This window comes from Acomys minous, assembly GCF_964271855.1.
Source record: "Acomys minous genome assembly, chromosome: 2".
Lineage (NCBI taxonomy): Eukaryota > Metazoa > Chordata > Mammalia > Rodentia > Muridae > Acomys > Acomys minous.
This window is the reverse complement of record NC_140484.1, coordinates 58,203,798-58,220,384: the sequence shown is the minus strand read 5'-3', so window position 1 is coordinate 58,220,384 and position 16,587 is coordinate 58,203,798. Positions and strand designations below refer to the sequence as shown.

Sequence of the window (16,587 nt, the reverse complement as noted above, 5' to 3'; positions counted from 1 at the left end):
AATGAAATGTGACATATAGCGCTGGCAGAGGTATTGGAATGAATGCTCCAACAAAAAGGGTAGCTCTCGGGGCTATCGAGATGGCTCAGCAGCTGAGAGCACTGACAGCTCTGCCAGGGGACCCAGGTTCAATTCCCGGCACCCACATGGCTACTCACAACTGTCTAACTCCAGGGTTCAACATCCTGCAGGCAAACCATCAATGTACATAAAATAAAAGTAAATTAATTATTGAAAGAAAAAAAAAAGGTAGTTGTCAGTTCCACTACAGGCTATGACTGAATGGTGGATGACCGCTTTCCCTAACCCTCTATTGACCACTTCCTTTGCCTCCTTCTTCCTTCTCCAATTCCCCTCCCGTCTAACACAATCTGTGTCTGCAGTGGCTACTGTTGTTTCTGCGTTTGTATCGGTTACCTCTTGAACAAGCTCAGGGAGTGTGACTCAGCTACAAGAATGAGTAGCACTCAAAGATGAAGGTGCAATTGTGACCCGGTTTCTCTGGAGATGCAGCCTGTTTTGGTTTGAGAGTGTTAACTGCGGTTTTGCTTCGGTTAAGCAGAGTTGTAGGAGCTGAAGAGGGTGGCTCAGCAGTTGCTCGTACAGATGACTCAGGTTGAGTTCCCAGAACCCACATGGAAGCCTAGAACCAGTTCCGGGAGATCCAACACCTTCTCTGGCCTCTGTGGGCACCAGGCACACAGGTGGTACACCAGATATGCCTACAGGCATACATATAAAATAATAATTAAAAATTGTCAATAAATAAATCGTTTCTTCTTTTAAGTGCATCCTTCCATAAGGAGGGCGGGTTGTCTTGTCAGCTTGGTTAGGCTGAAACACTTCTGGTGAGACGTGGTCCCAACCAGATGTGTTAGTAAGAGGAACAGCTGTCTAGCTGTCTCAGCTTGCCTACTCAACTGTTCTGCTACCATCCTTTACCCTGCTTGCTGGATTCCAGATAAACAGAGGAGATTCCCTGGCTTCGAACCCATGAAAGATCCCAAACTCTCCTCTGCTAGTATATTTCTCTGCTTCCCTTCACCTGCTTCCCAACATCTGCTTTCTTTAAAATGCTGCTTATTTTCCATCTCTGCTCAGTAAAACAGAAGTTCATGAGTATCTATGAGGATACAAAAGCAGCTACAACATGTGACCTGTAAGATGTTTGAGTGTGTGGGGGAAACACTATTTGAGACAATGTTTAGGATGTAAACAAGTGCAGGCAACAGAAACAAGTGAGGACAAGGGGCAAGCTAATGGGAACAGCAACTGATGGTTAGAAGAAAAAAAAATTAAACTTTTTAAGGGTAGAAATGTTGCCAATTTGATTTTATGTCCCAAGGATACATAGTGATGGTGAGACCCTGTTAAAACAAAAGGCAAGCCATGTATGGCGACTTATGCCTGGAATCCCAGCTCAGGAGACAGAGGCAGGCAGATGACGAAGAGCTCTGGGCCAGCTAAGACTACATAGGAAGACCCGGTCTCAAAACAAAACAAAATGAACAAAGAAACAAAAAGAGCAAAGCAACTTTGCAAACAACACCGGTGGGTTTACAGTGATGCATGTGGTGTGGGATGGCTCCACTGTTTGCTGCGCTGGAGGCCACCCCTTAGAACAGACACAGGAAGGTGCCCAGTCATCTCTACCGGGGCACACCCACTCCACGGTGAGAGGATCTCCAAATGACTCTACCTCGTTCCAATGGCATCTTTCCACTTAAGCCCATGGCATCATGGAGGAAGGGAGACTAGTCAAATGCCCAGTCCACATTCCTAACCCAGGAGCTCTGCAGGTTCCCAGCAACTTCTGCGACACCAACTGAAGTGCCCTGGTCAACAGGCTGGAACCTCAAGAACCGGTTGGTGACGAGGTGGAAGAGCGGCAGTGGTCAGGATGTGCCAGCACGAAAGCGAACAGAGTGCACAATTTAAGCAATCTAGATAGAACCACCCTCCACCCACCTGTCCTCCGTCACAGCTAAACGAGAACATTCCAGCCTGGTTCAAGCCCCCACTGAGAGCTAGGCTCAGCTCCTTTTTGGTCCACAAGACTTCTATGTGCTCATCCTTAATTCCAAGGTTTTCCAGACTCAGCACCCCTAGCCCCTGCCACGGCCTCCACGGTGACAACGACCTCTGACATCCCTCTTCCCGACGTCCCTGATGTCCCTCACCAAGGATTCGGTGTCTGCAACACCCGCGTCCCCGGGCGCGCGGCCGGCACAGACCAGGTGAATGCGCGCGTCGTGAGGACCGCTGGCACACCCTAACGCGCCACCCCGCCTCCGAGCATCACGGATTGGTTGTACCAGGGCTGGCCGCGGCCGATTGGCTCGGGCCTCGCGGCCGCCGGTCCCGTTTCACGGTGGGTAGCACCGCAGCGAGGATGCTGCTCGGTCCCGCGGCTGCCAGAGGAGCGTGAGCAGCCGGGAGGGGCGGGCGGGGGAGCGTCTCGAAGAGCCGCTCCCGCCGCCCACCCCGACCGCTGCCCAAGCTGCCCGTAGCCCTGGCAGCGGACAAAGGGCCATGCGGTGCTGCAGGCGCTGAGCGCAGCAGGGTGGGCCGGGGGATGTGGGGCGGGGCAGGCAGGGCCGAGGGGCCGCAGCGACGCCCCTGAGTGTGGCGCCGCGATGCCGTGGTTCCCGGTGAAGAAGGTCCGCAAACAGATGAAGCTGCTGCTGCTGTTGCTGCTGCTCACCTGCGCCGCGTGGCTCACGTACGTGCACCGGAGCCTGGTGCGCCCGGGTCGCGCGCTGCGCCAGCGGCTGGGCTACGGGCGAGGTACGCGAGAGCGCACGGCGTTGAGGGCCCGGGCCTCCCAAGGCGCTGGGGTCTGACTGCCCAGAGTCCCCGCCGTCCTGCTCCTCCCAGCTCCGCTATATTGGGGGAGGGGTCGCGGCTCTGTTGGACTGGACGTCCAGTGACGTCAGCAGGAACACTAGGTACCTTTGGGGTGCATCCCTAACCTTTTTGGACCCTGGAATCTGGCTTAGAGCCAGTGGTGATGGAGTTAACAGTGGATCCTTGGGGGAACCGGTGCCTTCAGCCAAGAGGCCTGTCAGGCCCTTGCCTACTTAGCAGGGCCTCAGTTCCCTCGGCTCCTGGGGAGGTAAGGGTGACGTTGAGAGATCCAGCTCCCTAGAGTAGCCAGAACAGTTGCAAAGCCTGGGTACACCTGTGACTGTGTGCTGAGATGCCTGGGTGCTAGGGACCAATGCTAACTTGAGTAAATGCTTGTAGTCTGCACATGTAAGAGTGGGCAGAGGATGCACAAAGCAACTCAGGCCCTAGTAAGCCCTGTGGGCAAGAAGCAGGGCGAACCTCTGGACATGGTGGCCATTGACTGACCCCCCACTTTGGTGGAGAAGCATCAATGACTACTAGGTAGAAAAAGACAGGGGAACAGGCCTGGAGGCGCTCAACCAACCTGGATAGAGCTCAGCCCCATCTTTGTGAAGGAAGCTGGTGAGCTGAAATGGGAGCAAGTAAGTGTCTCTCCTCTCTGAGACTCAGAGCAGTGACCCTGACTCTCGACATCCTGGTCCGCTACACCTGATGGATCAAAAAAAAACAAACAAAAAAAAACCCTCCCCTTTTCAACCCTGCTCCTGTCTCCTGTCCACAGAAGGCTCTCTGCCTCCTCGTGTGCCTGGACATCTGTTTCATATATCTCCCACCAGATCCTTGGCCAAGGATCTGAGAGAGATCCCAGCTCCCAAGAAAGTCTGTAGGTCATCCCAATCCATGTACCTTATAGCTGTAACCTCTTCAAGATAATCCTTGCACAACTCTATCCCTAAGAGATCGCGCTGTGAGCTGATACCCAGCTCTGGACCCAGAGCTGACCCAGTACCCAATAAACCCAGCCCCCATCAGCTGCCCTTGTGGGTTTCTCAGCAGCCACAAGGCTATCTTCCTCCTGGCTGACTTCCTGAGCCATTTGAGTGTGACAGAGACCAACCAGGAAGGAGTGAAGACAGGGAGCCAGCCCTGTTGCTCAAGGCTGGATGTTAGGGTTAGCTGGCTCTGACTCCTCCCAGATGGGTAAGGTCTTTTCTGTACCCTGGAAGATCAGCGCTGCCGGGTAGCACTGCTAGAAACAGCCTGGGCTGCACAGAAGGGGGCTCATCCACATACATTCCACGGGGGGATGAGGGGGCCTGAAGCCCCCATCTCCTGTCTGGCCACCTGGGATCCCACCAGGCACCACATGGCTTGTGAGAAGCTGAGCTGCTTTGTGTGCCTAAGGCTTTCCTGACTGTGTAGTCAGTCTTCAGTGGACATCTAGCAGCATGGGCTTACAGATACGTCTGAGTGAGGGTGGGCCAGATGCCTGGGTGTACACCCTCTGTGCTGAGGCGTTAGCCCCTGCAAAGTAGTGGTGGTGGTGGTGGTGGTGGTGGTGGTGGTGGTGGCGGCGGCGGCGGCCTCAGTGGCGGTGGTAGCCGCCTGAACTGGGACCCCACTACTGAGGGTTCCCAGTGTACTCTAGATGCCTGGACTTAGCTTGGTGGGCTGTGGGTATCCAGGCCGGGCTCTGGTTGCTTACTTCCTGGCTGGTCAAGAAAGGGTCTAGAATGTGGAGCTAGTGAGAAGCACTGCAGGAATTTCAAGGGAGGAGACCACAGGCACCCCCCTCACCTAGAGACAGTTCAGGCCCGTCTGGTATCATCAGCGGTACCTGTACGAGAGCCTGGCTTCTGAGATCTGCAGTGAGGGGCTGGTGTGGATGCAAAGCATGGCTCTGAAACAGGAGGGATTCCTGGATCCAAGTATCTCTCCTTGGGAGCACCAGGAGGCACAGGCCTGGCATAAAGTGAGACTTGGGCCTTTGGAGACTCGAGTCCAGAAGAGTTAACACCTAGGAATGCAGTAGGCATGCAGCTTAGGAAGAAAGTCCAGGAAGTGGGACAAAACAAAGTACGGGGTCGTCTACCCAAGACGGGAGGGACAGTAGTGGCATGTCTTCATATAGATCTGGAGAGAGTCCGGAGGCAAACACGCTAGCACGTGGGAAAGGCATCATGGGTATTAGGCCATCTGGAGTTCTTCCCAAGGCAAAGCCATTTTGGAGAGGATCACCAGATGGGTACAAGTGTGTACAGTTTTCACACTAGCCTGAGTGTTTCACACTTTCCCCGGCTTTCATCGGGGACTGGAGAAGAGCCGGTAGAGAACTCTTCTTGCTTTGCTCTGCCCGCCCAAGGTGGGTTCTAGAAGGACCCCTCCCCCAAAATGAAAGAGCAGAAGTACAGGGGCTTCAGCAGTCCTTCCTGCCCCCACGCCCCACCCCCACCCCTCCTCCTGACCCCAGCCACAAAAACCCTGGCCTTAGAGAGTCTAAGCCCTGATGTGTGTCTCATGCACCTGCAGAGAGTGAGAAGGCGACTGGTGTGACGGACGGACGGGGTGTCCAAGTGGGATCATCCACGCAGAGGGCAGAGGACTCTAGTGAAAGTCATGAAGAAGAGCAGGCGGTAAGGAGGAACCAGGAAAAGCTATGCCCAAGAGGCCGCTCTCTTGGACATATAGGTATGGCTGTGGCTTGTATGTGAGCTGCAGCATCCCATCCTGGAGGCTGCATCTGGGGAGGAGCCGTGGATGGTATTGGGATATGCTGTGCATTCATCCTATCAGGGGCCACATCTGCCTGGGCAGATTTGCTGAGGATATGTGTGGAGGGTTAGTTCCTAGGTGACGTGACTGGATGTGCCAACAGGGGACCATCAAGTTCTACTTTGCTGCGTATGCCCAGGTGGACTGTGCAGTTGTAACACTTCCTGCCTTTAGAACTCTGACGTGGCTCCCCTTTCCTGCAGCCTGAGGGGCGGGTCCCAAACATGCTGTTTCCTGGAGGAGCGAGGAAGCCGCCACCACTGAACCTCACCCACCAGACACCCCCATGGCGGGAGGAGGTAAGCTCTGTTTGTTGGGTTGAACTGGGCTGGACTGGGCTGGGCTGGGCTGGGAGGACGGGTGGAGGAGACTGTATAACGGCTAAAGTCCCCTCTGGCCCTAGTTCAAAGGACAAGTGAACCTGCACGTGTTTGAGGACTGGTGTGGGGGTGCTGTGGGCCACTTGAGAAGAAACCTGCACTTCCCACTATTTCCTCACGTGAGTAACTCAGCAAAGTATGGGTGGACAAGGTGGGCAAGGCGTGCAGTGAACCGTCAGTCAGAGGTTGTTGCCCTGCCGGCAGACTCGCACGACCGTGACAAAGTTAGCTGTGTCCCCTAAGTGGAAGAACTACGGACTCCGTATTTTTGGCTTCATCCACCCAGCCAGGGACGGTGAGTAGGCGGGTGTGCCGTGGGGCAGGATATTTTGAATGGTTCAGCTTCTTAAGCCTCTCCCTTGTGGACTAGGAGACATCCAGTTCTCTGTGGCTTCGGATGACAACTCTGAGTTCTGGCTGAGCTCGGATGAGAGCCCAGCGGCCGCCCAGCTTATAGCCTTTGTGGGCAAGGTAGGCTCTTCCCTCTTGCCCCAGCTCCTCCATCCACACTGCGTCTGCTAGACCTCCTGCCACCTCTTGGGAATGCAGACTGAATATGTCAGAAGCCCCACAAATCGAATGTGATCACTCCTCCGTCCCCCCTTGTGTCACCCCCTAGACTGGCTCTGAGTGGACCGCACCTGGAGAATTCACCAAGTTCAGCTCCCAGGTGTCTAAGCCTCGGCGGTGAGTGACTGAGGGTGCACACGCTCTCCCTTGTGTGCACATCTGGGTGGGCATATGAGAGGGAGGCTGGGTATCACCCTTGCCCATATTACACAAGCACCATCCCTCCTGAGAGACCATCCCAGAGGGATGCGAAATTCTTTCCTGACTCTCTGGGCTCTTAATCTGTTTGGTGGGAGACAACCCCAACTCCTTACGTCCACAGGCTCATGGCTTCCCGGAGATACTACTTTGAACTGCTTCACAAGCAAGATGACAAGGGCTCAGACCATGTGGAAGTGGGTGTGAGTGTGGCCTGCCCTCTGAAGGAGCTCCAAAGACCACAGCTCTCCTCCCCCATCCTCGTCCCATGTCCTTATTGGACAGTCGTGCTGGGTGGTTCCCAACCCAAGGGGATTTCCAGTGTAGGAGGCAAAGCAGCTTCAGGGACATGGGCCAGGGTCAGGAGGGTATGTTATGCTTGCTGGATGCTCAGAGGGGCTGTACTGAAAAGTGGCCCTTCACCAGGAGACATGGGGGAGAAAGAGTGTAGAGCAGGAAGTGCAGCATGCACATTCTATACTTCGAGGACCCCCCCCCACTCCCCACCCCCATTTTGTAGCATCTTCTGAGACTCCAGGAAGTCTGGTAGCCAGATCAGGCCACACCTGCAATGCTGTGCTGAGGTGCTCAAACTGTTGTGTGAGAGTTAGGTAGTTGGGATGTGTGTGCCAGGAATCCCTCTGTTCCTCTCTGGAACAGCGAGACACTGAGAGGTAGAGCCTTAGGGAGCGTATTTTTTTTACCTTTTTATTGCCATGACTATCACTGTAACAAAATACTTGACAGGAAGCGACTCAAGGAAGGGTTTATTTTGGCTCACAGTTTGAGGGTTCACAGTCCGACGGAGGGGAAGTCCTGGCAGCAGAAGTGTGAGGCAGCTGGTTACAGTGCACGTGCATCCAGGAACAGAGAGAGAGAGAGAGATGAATGAATGCTGGTGGTCAGCTCACTTTCTCCTTTTTATTCAGTTTGGGACCACAGTCCATGGAGTGGTACTGCCCACACTTTAGGGTAGGTCTTCTCCAACCAACCCCATCTAGATAATCCCTCACACGCCTAGACGTTCATCTCCAGTGATCCCAGAGCCTGCTAGATTGAAAATCAGTACGAGCCACCACAGGGAAGGAAGCTGGGTAGCTGGGAGATAGGGAGGAGGGGTCCACAGCAGGATGGAAGATCCCGAGGGATGAGATACAGAAGGATTGGGTGGGCAGTTCTCAGCCTCAGCACTACAGGATAATCCACGCCACCCCAACTCGGTTAAAGTGGAGAGTTCAGGTTTTGACAGAGTATTGATACAAAGGTCACAGATGAGCAGGGCAACAGAAAGTGCACAGTCAGCGCCCCAGGAGCACCAGCTTAACAGAGGTGGAAGGAACACATCTGCAAGGAGACTCAGGAACATCCATGGAGCATGGGGTGGGCCAGCTAGTGGCAGGTACTAGGTCTGAGGCTGAGGAAGAGTCCAGAAGGGACCTCATGAAGGCAACATGCAAAGCCAGAGAGGAAACGGGGTCAGAAGTTATAACCAGCAACCTTTGGAGGAAAGGAGAAGGCAGGAGGGGAGAACGGGGCAGGAGGGGTGCCTTGAACTCCTCAACCCTCTGCCCGGTGCCTCTCCCTCAAGCTCTTTCTGCTCTACCCACCAAGCGTCTTAGATCCTTTGAGGATTTCACTCTAAGTCCCTCACCCCTGAACTAAGGAAAGGCTCCTACCAGGACCCAACCTCTTTCCTGTCCCCACACCCCCAGTGGCGAGCTTTCCTGCCTGGTCTGAAGTTCGAGATCATTGACTCTGCCCACGTTTCCCTGTACACAGGTGCGGGGCCGGGTGCTTTCCTCGCGGGAATGGCTGGGTTCTGGTGGGCTCGGCATGGGGGTGGGGAAACGGTAAAGGCTTCAGACATCCTTCTGCTTCCCAGATGAGTCGTCTCTGAAGATGGACCACGTGGCTCATGTGCCTCAGTCTCCAGCCAGCCACGTAGGGGGTTACCCACCACATGAGGAGCCCAGCGCCGACATGCTGCAGCCAGACCCCAGGGACACGTTCTTCCTCAGTGAGAGGAGGCACCAGAGGAGGGTGAGGATGGAGTGGGGGGGTGAGGGCCGGGCCACCAAGTGACTGCCCTTCTCATAGCTCCTCGGATGGAACCTTTGAGCTTGGAAAACGTACTGGAGCCCTGTGCCTATGCACCTACCTACGTCCTCAAGGATTTCCCCATAGCCAGATACCAAGGACTACAGTTTGTAAGTACCTCTCGTGAGGGAAGGGCTTCCGAAAGCTACCCTTTCCCCCAGGCCCCGCCCCTAAGCTGTTGGCCGTGTCCGCAGGTGTACCTGTCCTTCATCTATCCCAATGACCACACCCGTCTCACTCACATGGAGACAGACAACAAGTGCTTCTACCGTGAGTCCCCGCTATACCTGGAAAGGTAGGTGGGGGGGCGTGGCCTGTCCGAAGTGAGAAGGAGGACCCTCAGTGAGGAAAGGTCTCTGATGCACCTTCTCCCTCAGGTTTGGGTTCTATAAATACATGAAGATGGACAAGGAGGAAGGAGAGGAAGATGAGGAAGAAGAAGTTCAGCGTAGAGCCTTCTTATTCCTCAACCCAGATGGTGAGTGTCCCCCACTCCTCCTGTACCCCCCCCCAACCCCCCCCCAGCCCATCTGCCAGATACTTCAGCTTACCAGACACTCTCTACAGACTTCCTGGATGATGAAGATGAACAGGAACTGTTAGACAGCCTGGAGCCCACTGATGCATCCCTACAGCAGAGCCACAGGACCCCCACCCCAGCAGCCTCCACTGGGACCACAGCCACCCCTACCCCACCTACAGCCAGTCCTTTGGACGAACAGACCCCCAGACACTCCCGAGCACTAAACTGGGCCCCACGCCCCCTGCCCCTCTTCTTGGGGCGAGCTCCGCCTCCCAGAACTGTGGAGAAGTCTCCCTCAAAGGTGTACGTGACCAGGGTACGACCTGGACAGCGGGCTTCTCCAAGGGCGTTGAGAGACTCGCCCTGGCCACCCTTCCCTGGTGTCTTCCTGCGCCCCAAGCCTCTACCCAGAGTACAGCTGCGGGTGCCCCCACATCCACCTCGGACCCAGGGCTATAGGACCGGTGGCCCCAAGGTCACGGAACTAAGGCCCCCAGGCAGGGCACAGACCACCCAGGGAGGCCGGGAGGTCCAGCTTCATGGACAGGGACTGATGGTGCCCACAGTGGACTTGAACTCCTCAGTGGAAACACAGCCTGTGACCTCCTTCCTGAGCTTGTCTCAAGTGTCCAGACCACAGCTGCCTGGAGAGGGTGAAGAAGGGGAGGAGGAGGGTGCCCCTGGTGATGAGGCCACATCAGAAGACAGCGAGGAAGAGGAGGAGCAGGCCGCTGGGCGGCCACTGGGCCGCTGGCGTGAGGATGCCATTGACTGGCAGCGCACGTTCAGTGTGGGTGCCATGGACTTCGAGCTGCTGCGTTCTGACTGGAATGACCTACGCTGCAACGTCTCCGGGAACCTGCAGCTTCCTGAGGCCGAGGCAGTGGACGTGGTGGCTCAGTACATGGAGCGGCTTAATGCACGACATGGCGGGTACGGGGCAGGTGGCTGCTTGGAGAGCGGGCGTGCCGGGCTCTGCAGGGATCTCAGGCCTTCCTTGGCTCTCAGCAGCTCTCTGGAGCCCCACTCTCAAGACTGGCTTCATAGCCCTTCACTGCCGATCTGGACCTAGAGAGACCCTAGGGTGAATCTAGACTACAGAAAGCAGTCGTCAGGCTTAGCCAGATTGTGAGCAGAGAGCCTTTTCAGGGAACGCGTTAAGCTCAGTATCCCCAGACCTCTTCTTGTGGAACACTGCAGGGCCTTAACTAGGGGACCATGTCTAACTCAAGGGGGAGAGCCCATGGCTCGTGCCCGCTGCCCCCCTGGTCCCTTTGGCCTCCTAGGTCTCAGGAATCCAAGTTGTTCCTACCCTGTTTTGAGGGAGTTCTTAGGAGAGGCTCTTCTGTACTTTGTCAGCCTGGAGGAAAAAAAAAAGTAGGACCTTCTATGGATCTTGATGAATGCAAGGACATCATGACAAGATGTCTGGCAGCCAGAGGATAGAGTCAAGCTCAACAGGAAGTTTTGAGCAGGGCAGGGGTTGTACACAGACTAGACAGTCCTCAAACAGGAGAGTGATGAGGTAGCCTGAGCCCCTTCCACCATTGGTGGCGTGGGACAAGCCCAGGTGGCTCAGAAGACAGTTTCCTGAAAGCGGCTTATGGGGCAGTCCCCATGGTCTCTTTATGAGACTGTCCATTGTGAGAGGCCATGCATGACCTCACTTTTGCACATTTGGGTGCTGTGGCTTGGAGGACCCCGAGGAGTCACCTTGAGTGTTTGGTTGGGGGCAGAAGGTTACTGATCTGGGTAGTCCTTGTGGGGTTGGGCCCTGGGGAGGAGTCCTGGCCCATCTGAGGCCATGCTGTTGGGCTCCTATGGAGAAGCCCTAGCTGTCACCAGAGTGGGAAGCAGAAGGGACAGCCTAGGCGAGACAAAGTGGAGGGGCCTGCTGGGGACAAGGGTGAGGGGACACAAGGGAGGACCAACAGCTTCTTCTTGCTGGTTCTGTAAGAGGCAAACCATAGCAGGAGAGGACTAAGGACAAGGACAAAGGAGGGCAAAGGAAGCCCTCTGGGAGAACAGGACAATCCTGGGCTCGCAGCGCCTCCTAGTGTAGCCTTCCCTACTTCCTGCTGGGGTGGGGAAGTGAGATGTGGGAAGGTCAACTTCTGCCTGGGAACTATAGCGCGGGTTGCAGGTGTAATGGGGTCTGAGGAGTACAGTTGCGTAGTTCTGGGGTAACGGGGTGGGGAGGGGCGTTGGCTGGAGCTAATGGGCCCTGCCTCGCAGGCGCTTCTCACTTCTGCGCATCGTGAACGTGGAGAAGCGCCGGGATTCTGCACGCGGAAGCCGCTTCCTCCTGGAACTGGAATTGCAAGAGCGCGGAGGCAGCCGCCAGCGCCTGTCAGAATATGTCTTCCTGCGATTGCCCGGAGCCCGCTTTGGGGACGAGGATGGAGAAAGTCCCGAGCCCCCGCCTGCCGCCTCGATCCGCCCAGACAGTCGCCCAGAGCTCTGCAGGCCGTTGCATCTGGCCTGGCGTCAGGATGTGATGGTTCACTTCATTGTGCCAGGTGTGTACCTCAGTGAAGGGGGTGGGGGCGCTTCAGTGAAGGGGATGGGGCGGCCTGGGGAAAGCGCAACGCTAATGCCAAGGGTATGGGTGTCCGTGAAGAGGATCTGGTGAATGAGAAACCGGGCGGTCCAGCCATGCTGGTTCAGTTAGCACCCCCTCTTCCAGTGAAGAATCAGGCGCGCTGGGTAGTGCAGTTCTTGGCAGATATGACGGCGCTGCATGTGCATACGGGCGACGCGTACTTCAACATCATCTTAGTGGACTTTGAGAGCGAGGACATGGATGTGGGGCGGGCCCTGCGCGAGGCTCAGCTACCTCGGTAACGTTTACCGCCACCACTTGGGGGCCAAAGATCTTTCCTCTTGTGGAAAGGTGGGTTGTCCTGACACTATCCACCTCCCTTGATTCATGTGGTCCCCTCCTTTGCCCAGGTACCAGTACCTGAGACGAACTGGAAACTTTGAGCGCTCTGCAGGCCTGCAAACAGGAGTGGATGCAGTGGAGGTCTGTGGGCCAGTCAAGGGCTTAGGGGAGAGAAATGAGGGTGCACACCTTGGGAAGGTGAGCAGGGCTCAGACCTCCCAACCTACAGGACCCCAGCAGCATCGTTTTCCTCTGTGACCTGCACATCCACTTCCCACCTAACATCCTGGACAGCATCCGCAAGCATTGTGTAGAGGGCAAGCTGGCCTTCGCCCCTGTGGTCATGCGTCTGGGCTGTGGGAGCTCACCGTGGGACCCACGTGGTAAGTACCTGAGCATTCCCCCAGGAACTCCAGGTTACCGGGGTAAAAATCCAAGCCTAACCTCCCTGGTAAGCCTAGGACCCTACCCATAACCTCACAGTACCCAGAAGTGCAGGGTCATACAGAGTTCATACAGCACTTTCCTCGGTGGACCCGTGAGCTCCTGGGTTATGAACAAATATCGGATCCCCTAAAATAAGGGGGGGCTCCTTGGAATTTCTCCTGGGGTTCTCCAGTCCACCTCGGGGAGAAAATTTAAGGACCAGCCCCTAATGGTCATCCTTCCCCCCCCCTGCAAGGTTACTGGGAAGTGAATGGATTTGGCCTCTTTGGTATCTACAAATCAGACTTTGACCGAGTAGGAGGCATGAACACCGAGGAGTTCCGGGACCAGTGGGGAGGCGAAGACTGGGAACTTCTGGACAGGTGACTGCCCTCCCCTATCTCATACTGAGACACCTCATCATCCTCCAGCGGGAGGATGGAAAGACAGGGCCCCACCAGCTAAACGGACCCCCCCTTCCCAACTCCAGCCTCCTGCCGTCCCAGGGCAGCCCTGAGTTGCAGCGCCCGAGCTAGGGTTCTGACAATTCCACCTCCTCATCCCAGGGTCCTGCAGGCAGGGCTGGAGGTGGAGAGGCTCCGACTACGGCACTTCTACCACCACTACCACTCGAAGCGGGGCATGTGGGCCCCACGCAGCCGCAAAGGTGCCCGTACACAGCGGTCCTGAAGACCCGGCTGCCCTCTGTGCCACTGGGTCTCGAGGCCACAGCCAGAAGCTGCCCCCTGAACTTGATTCAGGCTCTGCTTACCACCTGTGCTGGCCCCCCCGTAAAGCCTCCTCTGTGACTCCAGACAGGCAGCCTTCATGGCCGGGCTGGCACCTTGGTCCCCACACTCCCTGATGATTTCTGTGAAATTTTCTGTAGCAATGACATTGTTTTCAGAATTTACAAGAGTTCTGTCTGTTCTGTTTTTTATTCAGAATGAAATGAAATATTTTTTTTTTTTTTTTTAGTTCTGACTTGTTTTCTGTGACTGTTCTCTCGTGAGGCAGAGCCTTGGTTACCAGAGTGGCTGCGAGCAGTGCAGCCCACCCCACCCCACCCCCACCCGCATACCCACTTCCTGCCTTCAGCTTGTTTCCACCGGGTTTCTGTGGAGTCTGGCTACTCAGAACAGACATTGCATGAGAACTTCCCACACAGGAACTGCTGCTGAGCCAGCAGTGTGCTGAGACACCAGGTCCCCAGAATGACCTTGATCTGTCACAGTCCAGGTGAGGAGGACTCACACAGCCAGAGCAGGCACCCTGAAGCCTCCGGTTACCCACATTGTCTTCCTTATGTTTATAGTTCAGATGAAGTGTCCCTTCCCACAGACGCTCTACAAGACAAGCTTTGGATTTAAGACTCCATCCTCCCGGTGCTAGAGAGATGGCTCAGTAGTTAAAGGCACACTTGTTCTTTCAGAAGACCTGGGTTCAGTTTTCAGCACCCACATGGTGGCTCACAAAAATTATCCCTGACCCCAGTTCCGGGGGATCCAGAACCCTCTTCTGATTTCTCAGGTCACCTGGTACACATATATATGTGTAGGCAAAACACACTCATATGTATAAAATAAGTGTTTTTAAAGCATGCTACAAGCCAGACATAGTGGCATACATCTTTAATCCCAGCTGGAAGACAGACTGTCATACCTCTGTGCCCTGGGTACATACCTCAAAAAACACACACACACACACACACACAAACACAAACACAAAGAAGGTGACATGCTACCAGGACTGTCAAGGTGAATCAGCTGCCAAATCTGAGGTCCTGATGACCCACATAGTAGAAAGAACTAACTCCTACAAAGTTGATCTCTGACCTCCACAGGCACACCACAGCACACGCACACATAAATACATATAATATGTTTGTTTTAAGTACTGCAAGCTAAAGGGAAAAGAACAAATAATGATGGTAATGATGGTGATGATGATGGCGGCGGCAGCTGTGACTGGAGAGCTGGCTCAGCAGTTAAAGTTCATTTCTCCTGGAGAGGATAGAATTCAGTTCCCAGCAGCCACATGGTGGCTCACAACCATCCATGGCTACACTCTCTTCTGATCTCTGCACGCACCAGGCATGGACATGCACGTGACACAATATATACATACATAGATGCAGGCCAGACACTCATACACACATGTACACACTCATGAGCGCATGCACACACACACACACACACACACACACACACACACACACACACAATGTGAGCTGGAGAGTCCGCTCAGCACGTAAGCATTGCTGCTGAGTTAGGTTCCTAGCATCCACATCAGGCAGTTCATAATTTCCTGTAACTTTCAGATGCAGGAATCCAACATTCTCCTCTGGTCTCTATGAACACTCACATGCAGATGGCATACCCACACATAAACAATAATAAAACCCTTTAAACAGAAAACAGGTGTAATGGTACACACATGTAAGCCACACCACTCAGGAGACTAAGCAGGAAGGGTCCCAAGACTATGTGTCAGTGAGATGGAGAATACATGACACCAAGAGAGAAACATTCTGGTTTTTGGTTTTGGTTTTTTGAGACAGGGTTTCTCTGTGTGGCTTTGGCTTACTGGACTCACTTTATAGACCAGACTGGCCGGGAACTCAGAGCGATCTGCCAGCCTCTGCCTCCCAAGTGTTGGGATTAAAGGCATGCAACATCACGCCCAGCTGAGAAAAACATTTTTAAAAGATAAGAAAAGGAGGAAAGGAACTATAAATAAAAGGACGATGAAGGAGATTATTCTTAGGACTTCATGCCAGCAGGCAGGATATGTTCACAGCATAAATACACGTGAACACATTAAGGACTCTCCCTCTCTCTCTCCCTCCCTCCCCACCCCCTGGCTGTCCTGGTTCTTACTCTGTGGACCAGGCTGACCTCAAATTCACAGAGAACCTCCTGCCTCTGCTTCCCAGTGCTGGGACCAAAGGTGAGCACCACTGAGCCCAGGTATGTTAGGGGGTTTTAATGAGCACCAGCCAGAGGGCAGGACATGGCCTTGGCAAACTTTCGCTGTAGCCCAGTGCTGGGGCAGCGCCCACTAATCACACTAGTGTGATGTGTGACATCAGTGTCAGTTAATGGCAAGTGCTGTGATGAATAAGGCCAAAAAAGAAATTAGTACTTGCAAGCGATACTGCATTTGTAATTTGCAGTGGGCAGGGAAAGCAAGCCTTCAAAGGCCTTATTTGCCCGCTGGGGACAGGGAAAACAAGCAGATATTTTAAGCAAATTCAGAAAATTGATGGTGAGAAGAATGGAAATAGACATTCTTGACAGCACTTAAGGAGAAAATCTTAAAAAGTGAAATAAAATATTTTTCAGAAATAAAAGTCACTTTTTCATGTGGAATATAACTAAAAGGGTAGAATGCTTCATTGGCATACACAAATCCCCAGATTTGTTCCCCAGAACCCACACAAAACTAGTTTTTCAAAAAGCATATACAGAATGAAATACAGAGAGAAAAACAAGTCAGACATGGTGGCAAACAGCTGTAATCTCAGGATTCAAGAAACTGAGGCAGGAAGATGGCCACAAGTTAGAAGTCAGTTGGTCTACAGGGCGACTGATAGCCAACGAGAACTAGAGAATGAGATCCTGCCTCAAAAATAGAAAAGAACGGCAGCAGCACTCGAGAGGCAGAGGCAGGAGAATCGCTGTGAGTTCAAAGCCAGCCTGGTCTATAGAGCAAGTGCAGGACAGCCAAAGCTTCACAGAGAAACCCTGTCTCAAAAAAAACAAGCTGGGCAGTGGTGGCACACGCCTTTAATCCCGGCACTCAGGAGGCAGAGGCAGGCAGAGGATCTCTGTGAGTTCCAGACCAGCCTGGTCTACAGAGCCAGTTCCAGGACAGCCAAGGCTAAC

The 16,587-nt window shown here is 54.2% G+C and overlaps 1 protein-coding gene across 2 annotated transcripts; it reads left to right on the top strand.

The window, feature by feature from the left end:
• Positions 1–2,404: 2,404 nt before the first annotated feature.
• B4GALNT4 (beta-1,4-N-acetyl-galactosaminyltransferase 4) lies at positions 2,405–13,673 on the top strand. 2 transcript variants are annotated; one of them, XM_084772629.1, is made up of 20 exons: positions 2,408–2,787; positions 5,380–5,483; positions 5,826–5,921; positions 6,026–6,121; positions 6,207–6,297; positions 6,373–6,473; positions 6,622–6,689; positions 6,895–6,973; positions 8,483–8,549; positions 8,653–8,787; positions 8,868–8,977; positions 9,062–9,162; positions 9,245–9,345; positions 9,435–10,323; positions 11,626–11,909; positions 12,077–12,230; positions 12,343–12,415; positions 12,504–12,657; positions 12,957–13,083; positions 13,267–13,673. In XM_084772629.1, exons 1-20 carry the CDS (start codon positions 2,637–2,639, stop codon positions 13,388–13,390), a joined length of 3,105 nt encoding a protein of 1,034 aa, XP_084628755.1. In that variant the 5' UTR covers positions 2,408–2,636; the 3' UTR covers positions 13,391–13,673. The 2 variants fall into 2 exon arrangements, with proteins under 2 accessions (XP_084628756.1, XP_084628755.1); XM_084772630.1 differs by lacking the exon at positions 8,868–8,977 and having other exon boundaries at positions 2,405–2,787; positions 8,653–8,810; positions 9,029–9,162.
• The last annotated feature ends 2,914 nt before the right edge of the window (positions 13,674–16,587 follow it).